Genomic DNA, 10,399 nt, shown 5'->3' on the forward strand with positions numbered 1-10,399 from the left:
AAGTATTTTTAGGTTTCTGTTAGAGGAACCTGACCTGTTAAGAAGATGGTTAGCTAATAGAGACAAGTTTCATCCTATAACCAGAGAGCATTTTCTAACTGTTGACTGGTAAATATAAATATTCTGATTTTTATGACAGTAAGAAGAAATAATAAATATAGTATACTTTATTACTAGCTGAAGTCATCATTTATCAACTGGCTAAAATATAAGTTACAGGCTGACTTCAGGTCTGGTTTAGATCATTGTTACCTATAAAATATTTTTTTTCTGGTATATATCTGCTGTTTTACATGATTGTTGAATGAAATTAACATCATTATTAATTTATTGTAAAAACATGACAGATGATCTGTGAAACAGATCCGGTTCAGCTTGCTGTTTATCTATTAGTTTCTATGGAGGCTGTGAGCTGTTGCCCTTTTTGGACGCCATTTCTGCTCCTCCATGTTGTCACAGACGCTACCAGTGGACGGTATGGGCGGAGCTCAGTCTAGTGATCTATATTCAAGTCTATGGGAGACAAAAAAAAGCCAATCGGCTGCAGATCAGTAACTTTGAACAACAAGATAATAGGAAAAACATGAAATGATCGCATGATACATGGCAATGTGATAAAGTTGCACCTGTTATAGCATCAATGATAATCTAAATTACTGCCTTCTGTTCTTTCTACAAATAAATAAGTGATTTCATAAGCAAAGACATGTTAATAAAATATGATGCTGTGCAAACAGCTTTTTCATTAAGTACTCATCATATAACGTTCAAACATTTATTAACTAAATCAAACATTCATTACAGCCAGCATTCACTATAGTAAGTGGACGCTTGTCATATAAATATTGCACTCTCATTACATTTACAGTAATTTTTTCATTCTTATCTTAAAATGTGCGACATTTTAATCAGTTTGTGCAACAAAAGTAAACAAAGTGGGGAGGAGGGGCAGATCTACATATAAAAAAGACTAATGCCCCCACAGCTTCACTTTTCAGCAATGAGGATCTCCACTCAGGCTATTTTTAGAACACTAGTCACATACGCCCACTAAACACTGCCCGTAGAAACTCTGGTAGCAGCTCTTATTGGTTTCAATACCAGTGTGCTGTTTAGCAGTGTTTAAACTTAAAGAAATTTAGGAAAACTACCGTATTTATTTGTGCATAATACGATCTCATGTATATTACCCCCTATTTTTATCTTAAAACAGCATAAAAATTTTAATTCTCATACTACCTCTAATTTCATGTGGACTTCAGCATTTTCCAGCCTTTGCAGTCTTTATATATATCAGTAAAATTATCATTTGACTGTTGTATCAGTTTTTAATTTTATTTTAACAACGTACAGTATATACTAAAAGGTACACAACAAATGTTTAATAACTACAACAAAAACTTTCAATGCTCATTTGTTAACTGGTGTGATTTAACAAACAGATAGAGCTATGTGRCTCTAACAAGTGTAGATGAAGCTGAATCAAAAGCCTTCAAAATCAGGCTCACCCTCATCAGTATCATTAAAAGTTTCTGGTGTTCCTCCTCTGTAATAAAGGCATCAGAATCCCACTCAAAAACAATCTCATCCTCTGTGTCTCACGAGCGCCCCCTCTGGTGGGGAAACTTTTTTCAGGTAGACCAACTTTTACAGAACACCGGTAGATGGCAGCCATTACAGCCGACCATGTGTTTGTTGTTGCTTCAGGAGAGGCCCGGTCGCACGTTAATATCATTAGTTCGTTATCATTACTTAGCTGCAGGACTGCCTTTTTTTCCCTTTTTTTTCCACATCATGTCACTTGCTTGAATCTGTTACTATCTCGCTCGGAGGCACGAAGGAGTGTTAGAGGTAAACTCGCTTCAACCGCTTTTTATGACGTGGTCTCATTTCCGGACTTAAGAATTTTGTGAATGAGGCCAATATTTGCATTTGCTCCTGCTGCTGCCAATCTTGGCCAGGTCTCTCTTGAAAAAGAGGTTTTTAATCTCAATGGGACTTCCTGATTAAATAAAGGTCATAAAACATAAATAAATTTCAGTTAAAATAATAAGCAAAAATTTTGATCCGAGTATACTACTATCCCCCAACTTTGTGCGTGATTTTATGGATTAATTTTTACATTTTATACTTGAGTAAATMCATCAAATTCCACCAAATTTGGCACCTCCAAATCCAAAGTCCCATGTTTGGCATACTTCCTTTAATCTTAAACGTCCAGCATATGAATTTAATTGATTTGGCTATTTCTGTTTTTTACGAAACCCATCCAGTGACACTGGACAGAAAAATTGAATGTGTAGCCACAAGATAATTATGCAGTCCGTGCAGACTGTTTGAATTAATTTAATTTAAAACAGGAATGAATGACATTAATCAGGCACTTGTGATTAAGCATGAAGTAATTCTTTGCATTATACAGTATGCTGAAGCTATAGGACACAGGTGACAAATAGAGTTGTATTTGTCCATAAACCTTTATTTTTTTTAACCCAACACTCAAAAGGAGTCATACTGCGTTCAGGAACACAGTCAAAAATCTGTTTCCTGACATTCACCTAGGGCAGTGGTGTCCAAATTCAGGACTGACTTTAACAATAAAAAAAAAAAAAATAAATAATAATAATAATAATAAAGTGAGGGGTACCTTTGAACAGTTAAACACAAATACAGTTTATTCATATGTAATCTGACAACGTCTTTATCTTTCACAAAAAGACAGGATTGGTCAAAATTATCTTGTGGCCACAAGGTATTATCTTGTGACCATGCATTAAATTTTCTTGTATCTATGTTACTGGAAGGGCTCCACAGTTTTTAGATAATTTAGCAAATTCTTTCAAGAGAAGAACTCACAATTGAGGGTAATTTATGAGACTGTTATTTGCATTCATTTACAACTTTGCCTTATTCCAAGATAGTGTCTCAAGGTTAGATAATTTATGAGTTATTAGAAGATCATAACTTGCTAATTCTATAATGTGTACCCTAAATATGATATGATAAGTAATTTTTGTCATTGGTCATACCTTGAACACATAATTTTGCTCTCTCATGCCAAACTGTTATTTCTTTGTGATCTCACATGAGCTATGGGTACTTAGTTCATGTGCTGGTAATGATCAAGAGTGGATATTCCTTTTTGCTATTGGGGTGGGGAATATAAATATGGAGATTTAATAAAAACAGTTTTTTGGGGGGACATAAATGAAATAAATAACAGTGAAGTGGTACATCAGGGATGAAACTTGGGTCTCCTGCATGGCAGTACTGTTTTTTACCATTACACTAACAGGGAGCTGTTGAGAATTATTTGCTGACTTAAAGCAGCTATACCATTTACCGGTAAGTCTGAATACATCTTCCTGAGAGTTAGCTACAGGAAGAGTTAGCTAAACACGCAACTTGCAGCACGTTTAGCTAATTCTGTAAACAAACAGCCAGCTGACGTAACATCATTTCTGCGCATGCGGGTCATATCAGTGCCGTGTGGAGTTCACACTGGAGTCTGATGGAGGTCGCATTAAAAATGTAATGCCAAAAAATCAGATTTTTTTCAAAACATCAGAATTGAGCATTAAGACCTACAGTGTGAACATAGCCTTAGAAATCTGTATTGTTTTCTTTCCTCTGGTGTGCTGCAAGYGAGCTCTATCCACCCTSAAGCTTAATCATGGTCAGCATCTGACGATGAAACCAGAGCATGTTGACAGAGAGGAGAATGTAGAAATGACTCAGCCTGAAACTGAAAAATATCATTGTCTAAACATAACTTCCTCTTTGATATTTACCATATCATTAATTTCAGTGACCAACCAGTTATGTGTATCATCCAAAATATGGACATTCAAACAACAAAGTTCACTTTACCTGACCTTCAGATTTGACCTTTGACCCCAAAATGTTTTCAGACCACCGTTGGGCCAAGAACAATTATCATGTTAATTTTTAATTGAAATCAAGGAGACACAGTGCACACAAGACAGTGTGATGGGTGGAATGGTAATGCACAGAAGGACAACCAGAGAACAGTAAGCCTCCTTGCTTGGAGGCATAATTAATTTAAACTTGTTCATGTTAACAATCAACAGTCTACATGGAAATGACTGCAATAATTGTCCTGATGCATCTCAGTAATCCAGGTAAAAAATCAAAAAAGAAAAAAATTGTATAGGTCTTCTGGACGGGTACTTCTCTAATGAAACGTTTCGTCTCTCCTCCAAGAGACTTCTTCAGTCTGAGAGTTTCAGGCAAAATTCAGGCTTTTAAGCCCAGCCTCCATGTGACTGATACTCACATCACATGACCATCGTTGACACCTAATTAACACTTATTGTTAACAGAGGGTGGAGTGATACTGGCAATGGCCGCACTGTAGGAGGGAGACAACTGAAAACGGAGGCCCCCACCTCTGTTTAATGATGGACGGTCTTTCTTCACAAAAATGGCTTCTTTYACTCCTCTCTCAAACCAACGTTCCTCTCTATCAAGAATGAGAACATCCTCATCTCTGAAAGAGTGACCGCTGGCCTGTAAATGAGTGAAAACTGCAGAGTTCTGGCCATTAGATGTAGCTCCTCTGTGTTGGGACATTCTTTTGAACAGTGGCTGCTTTGTTTCCCCGATGTATAACTGGTCGCAGTCCTCCTGGCACTTAACAGCATATACAACATTGCTCTGTTTGTGCCGAGGCACCGGATCTTTGGGGTGAACCAGCCTTTGCCGTAATGTGTTTTGGGGTTTGAAAGCTACTGGGACATCATGTTTAGAAAACAAACGTCTCAGTTTCTCCGAAACACCCGCAACATACGGAATAACCACTGGTTTGGGTCTGGGTTTGGGGTCTTCATTTTCACCTGAAGGTTGCATGGAATCCTGTCTGTGTTTCCTGTCTGCTTTCAGGAAAGCCCAGTCAGGATAACCACACTGCTCCAGGGCCTGTCGTGTGTGTGATTTCTCTTTCTGCCTGGCTCCTGGGTTTGTAGGGACACTGTCTGCTCTGTGGTACAGAGTCCTGATCACTCCTAACTTGTGTTCCAGTGGGTGGTGGGAGTCAAAACGCAAATATTGGTCTGTGTGGGTGGGCTTACGATATACGCCAGTTTCCAACCGTCCTCCATCCGAAACCGAGACATCGCAATCCAGGAACGCCAACCTGCCATTTTTTACATCCTCTCGTGTGAACTTAATATATTCATTCACAGAGTTGATGTGATCAGTGAAATGTTGGACTTCCTGGGCTTTAATTTTAACCCAGGTGTCGTCAACATATCTGAACCAATGGCTCGGTGGCACCCCTGAAAATGACATCAAGGCTCTCTTTTCCACTTCCTCCATGTACAGGTTTGCAACAATAGGAGAAACTGGGGATCCCATGGCACACCCATGTTTCTGCCTATAATATTGCCACCGTACGTGAAGTAGGTTGACTCCAGGCACAGTTTGAGGAGTTGGCACACTTGTTCTGTGGAAAGTGTGGTTCTGCTGCTGAGAGTGGTGTCTGATTTCAATCTTGCACAGACCACATCCACTGCCTTATCAACAGGAACGCACGTAAAGAGCGATGTAACATCAAAAGAGACCATAGTTTCATCCGCCTCCATGTTGACATCCCTCACCTTGTCCACAAAGTCCATAGTGTTCTATATGTGATGTTCTGAGCTGCCAACTAAAGGACCAAGTATAGACGTCAGATATTTAGAAACATTGTGACAGAGACCTGAAACTCTCAGACTGAAGAAGTCTCTTGGAGGAGAGACGAAACGTTTCATTAGAGAAGAACCCGTCCAGAAGACCTACACAATTTTTTTCTTTTTGACTGCAATAATTGTCTCGTAGCCACATGTTAGTGCTTGGCCACAAGATAAACTTTATTTATCTAATGTCATTGAACAGATTCTGTACAAAATCAAAACAGGCATGAAGCAGAACTCAGCAGGGCTGAATCAGAGCTCAACACACAATGTGTGTCAGACGTCTGCCTTGTATCATTCACAAAACAACCTGAATCAAATTCCTTTAGYGACCTTTTTTGTGGTTAACAACTTTTTTTAATAATCTACTAAAAAGTTGCTGTGCCGCATCGTCATCAATATTACTTTGGTAATAAATCTGTTTGCTGTTGTTTAATCCTGTTAGTGCGTGGTTGTACACTAATGTCAAAAGTTCACTATCATTATTGAGCAGTGACACTGAGTTTTTTTCACGTCAGCTTGCTTGGCTCTGTAACTACCTTGCTTGGAGGTACAGAGGCACTACAGAGGTAGAGTGTTTCAGTCCCTCCTCTTTGCCTCCATGTGTCTTCTGAATCGACCGAGGAGGGTAGAAGACATGCCAGTCTCAGACTGAGGAATCTCCTGAAAAAGACTTTCATCTCTTGTTTGTGTGTATGCAACAAACAGCAGCTCAAATTCCTGGGCTTTCCTGGTTTCTATACGTGATGTCCTTGAAAGCTGTCATCTGGAGATTTCATTGTTGAAAGTTACCTAGAGGGGGACGTGATTGGGAGGAACGGCCCTCCTCATCTTAAATTAAGTAGTGCTTTATGAACACCATGTTTGCACAAAGGCTGGCTCAAAAGGGGTACTTGGTACCAGRCYACCTTAGGCCTAAGTTCAATCATTGATTTCAGCCTTCATCTATGGTCATAAAGTATAAATCCTGACAAAATAATATACCACATCTAAGCAGCTGAAAGGATCATACTTCATAAGGTGGTCTGGCGAAGTGCTAGAGCTAAAGTGAAGAGCTCCATCATAGGAGGACCTCAAAGTAGAATCGCTGCCCCATTTTATCACAAGGAGTCAGCTGAGATGATTCGGGAATTTGATAAGGACAAGTAGGAGTCTCTGCAGTACATATTGTTCTCTGGGTGGAGTTTGCCCTAACCATGATTGGTGGAGCTTTTTACAGGCTGGTTAGGGCTGTTGTGACCAAGCAAAATTGTTATATGTCCCACCACATGTAACTGCGTTCAAATTTTGTGCAGCTAGCACCTTCATGTCTCAAGTTATAACTAAAATAATATCTATACTTGAAAAAATATTGGTGCTTCCTGGCTAATTCGACCAAGCTGCCCTGAAGCTGCCCCACCGTCAATTCAACCAATCATGTCTTGGGTAAACTCCTCCCCCCAAAAAATAAGAAACTCCTACTTAGTGACTGCAGAGAACCCCTTCTCGAATAGGATGCATCCTGAGTGCTTCTCTTTGCTGGTCTCCCCACCATGTCTCAAAAGGAGGAGTTGCAGAGGCAAGACCAGAACTTGTTGAAGGGATTATATGTCCTCTCAAGCCTGGGAACACCTTGGGATCCCACAGGAGGAGCTGAAGAGTGTCACTAGGGAGAGGCATGTCTGGGTTTCCCTCTTAAAAACTGTTGCCTCTATGACTCAACCACAGAAATGGGATAGCATATGGATGGATGGGTTGCCAACATGAAAACCAGTTTAAACAGATATTTGACAACATTGTTGTATGTGTGTGTGTGTGTTTTGGTTTTGAATTTGTGTGCATGTGTGGAACCTGCACCACACTTTTCTCTGACAATGAGTGTGTTTAGGTAGCACTGCATTACATTTCCATAACACAGTATAAAGTGAAAAAGGGAAGAAAAAAACCACTGGCTTCTTTTTATCAGACGTTACCAGCGAGACATGTGCAATATAACAAACAAAACATGTGATGACAACTTGCATTGATTTAATTTTTTCTATCTTTTACTTTTATCGTATATTCTTATTGCTAAAGAAAAAAAAGCTTTTTGTCACGTTTAATCAGAATTAAACAAATGCAAATGTGCTCATGTCCTGTGCCAAAAATATAAGCTATATGATGAATGATACATAAAGTATTTTAAATTGTGAAGTTATACTTTATAACTTGTGACAATTATTACTGTATAAAACAATTGTTTCTCTTGGCAAAAACGTAAATCAATAATCTTGCTTGTACACTCAAAAACAGACAAACAGAGGCTCTGCATTTAGATTAAAACGTTTTTATGTAAAATGTTTACTTGCTTCTTTGAGATAAAAGCAAACTTTTAATGCAATTGATGAAAGTGTTGGGGAGTCATTATGATGAAATGATCAGATTTTACTGCAGTTATCTGGTATGACATACAGTCATAAGGAGGGTAGAAGGAGGTGCAGATGTAGACAAATAAAAGTTAAGGATTCAGGAGAAACAAACGAGGCAAAGTGCTCACGGGGAAATAAAAAGATTGAAACCAGGCAATGACAATGTGAGAATAAAAGACAGAGACAAAAGTCAGGAATGAAAGAAACCATTTCAGTACTGCACCTTTCTGCAGACTCATGTCTACCATACGAGGCTCAGCCAGCTCCAGGAAGAAGTTCTTGTTTTTTTCATACTCCTCATCGTCAATAATTTTCACGTGAATGAATTTGCTGCAAGGGTGAGGACAAGGGAGGACAAAAGATAAGGGTAGTGAAAGGTAGGACACAGAGAAAGACAAGAGGAGGGGGAGAGAAAAGAAGAAAAAGGTTAATTTACAATGGAGGGACACAGGAAGAGCACTGTAAGTGGGATTAATAACCAATATGGAAGAAAGATAGGAGGTGAATGGTCAACTTGCTGAGGACCGGCCTGTGTGTCAGCAGTCAGACGGGACACACAGACAGGTTCCTGTAAGCTCATTGGCTATCACAAGTGTCATGACAACCACACTMAGGATGTTATCCTGTACGAGTGAGACAGAGTAAAAAGCTCTTGATATCAGGGTCAATAGATGAAAACATAACAGCAGCAATTAATTAGACTGTAAATAGTTTATACTCATGTTTCTCAAAGGGGGAAAATGGTGAGTAAATGATAAATAAAAGAACCTGTCACCATCTTTATCATTTCTCTTTTGTTTTTCTCTCTTTTCAGACAGAATTATTTCAAGAAAACAGCTAGTCWGACACTGTGGACTTCATTACATGGCAAGGCACAGAAGACGCAGTTAGGAAGCTGTCCATTCTCAAGTTTATTGCTTCGATTTAAGGATAGCATCGCTTTAATGAAGCCAAATGTCCAGAGGGGTGAGGTTCCATCTTTGTAAAAGTGCTGTGTGTAACATCATCACACAGAATTAATTCAATAAGGGCACATCAGCCCCAGCAACACTATCTCCACTGATCACCCTAACTGATCTTTATAAAAAATTATTGATGAGCGCAGGCAGTTAAGGGGGTCAGTGTGTGCCAAGAGGTCTCTGTGCTCCGCCACATCGCAGCTGAGACTCCTAGAGGAATAGCTTGGTTAAAATTTAGTCGAGCTCAAACAAACGTTACATCACACTTTGTCTGATGCTGGAAAATGAAAACAGACCTACAATGAGTCATGACACTCACTGCATCTGCTCTCTTGGGCTTCAGAGAGCACACCGCACGAGCAGCTGACAAGACAACAACAGTCGACAGTGGCACAGCAAGGCCTGAAAGAAGGACGATATCACTTTATAAAGACTCTGACATCTCACAGCGAGACACTTTTCATCCTCACGCAAGCAAAACATTTACTCCTTGTTATTTGGAGAGCATATTTGGAAAGCAGCTAAGATGAGTGACCTGACAGCATTTGGTAGAGATAGCTGCTCGTATGTCATGTTTCAAGTCAAAAAGCAACTCATTCCCTGACAGCCTAATGATTTACTTCAAAAGCATGACATTTAGTCAGTTTTGTACCAAGCAAAGCACTGACACACTTCACACTGCCATGAAATTGCACAAAGCACAAACAAATAAAACTCTATCCACACAACAGGCATACACCCACACAAAAAGTATTACCTTTATCACATACACAATAATTATAATATGATAAATTATCATGAGACAAGACAGAGCAAATACAGCATTAATGCCTACAGATACGTAAATCCCCTTTTCTAGAAAGTCCTGGATGTAGAGAAACTGCACAATCTGATCCTTTTAACATACCACACACATCAGAGCAATCCACCTTTTTTTTCTCTTTTTCTATTCACATCCCACCAGCAGGGTTTTCCTTTTTAATTTTTTTTGGTCAGGTGACATCTTTGCAGCACCAGCTCTGCAGCCTTGGATAGTATTTCGGTTTTCATCAGGATTGAGAAGAAGCACCAAAGTTGAATGGAGAAGTGGGATCTCATACACACACATACAGTATATACTGCCTAGATGTAGTGAAGGGAGAAGTAATGAAATTGCATTTATAGCCACATAATTAATCCTCTGAAGATCCTTTAACTTTATGATAATAAATGTTCCTTAGGGGGAAAATTGACCAACCTATACCTGTTTAAAAATACTATTTATTAATAGTTTTGTCCACCAAAACTAAACTAGGGGTGCAACGATACAGGAAATTCACGGTTCGGTTCGATAATTTAGTCTCACGTTTTGATATTTTTT

General features: G+C 39.1%; 1 protein-coding gene across 1 annotated transcript in view; it reads right to left on the reverse strand.

Moving 5' to 3' along the window:
* slc8a3 (solute carrier family 8 member 3) overlaps window positions 1–10,399 on the reverse strand; it is a 39,684-nt gene that overhangs the window by 11,609 nt on the left and 17,676 nt on the right. Inside the window, exon 3 of the mRNA XM_014025715.1 lies at window positions 8,304–8,410. Coding sequence (XP_013881169.1) covers window positions 8,304–8,410 — 107 coding nt within the window. The remainder of the gene's footprint in view (window positions 1–8,303; window positions 8,411–10,399) is intronic.

The sequence above is a fragment of the Austrofundulus limnaeus genome, unplaced genomic scaffold, assembly GCF_001266775.1.
Source record: "Austrofundulus limnaeus strain Quisiro unplaced genomic scaffold, Austrofundulus_limnaeus-1.0 Scaffold493, whole genome shotgun sequence".
NCBI classification, from domain to species: Eukaryota; Metazoa; Chordata; class Actinopteri; order Cyprinodontiformes; family Rivulidae; genus Austrofundulus; species Austrofundulus limnaeus.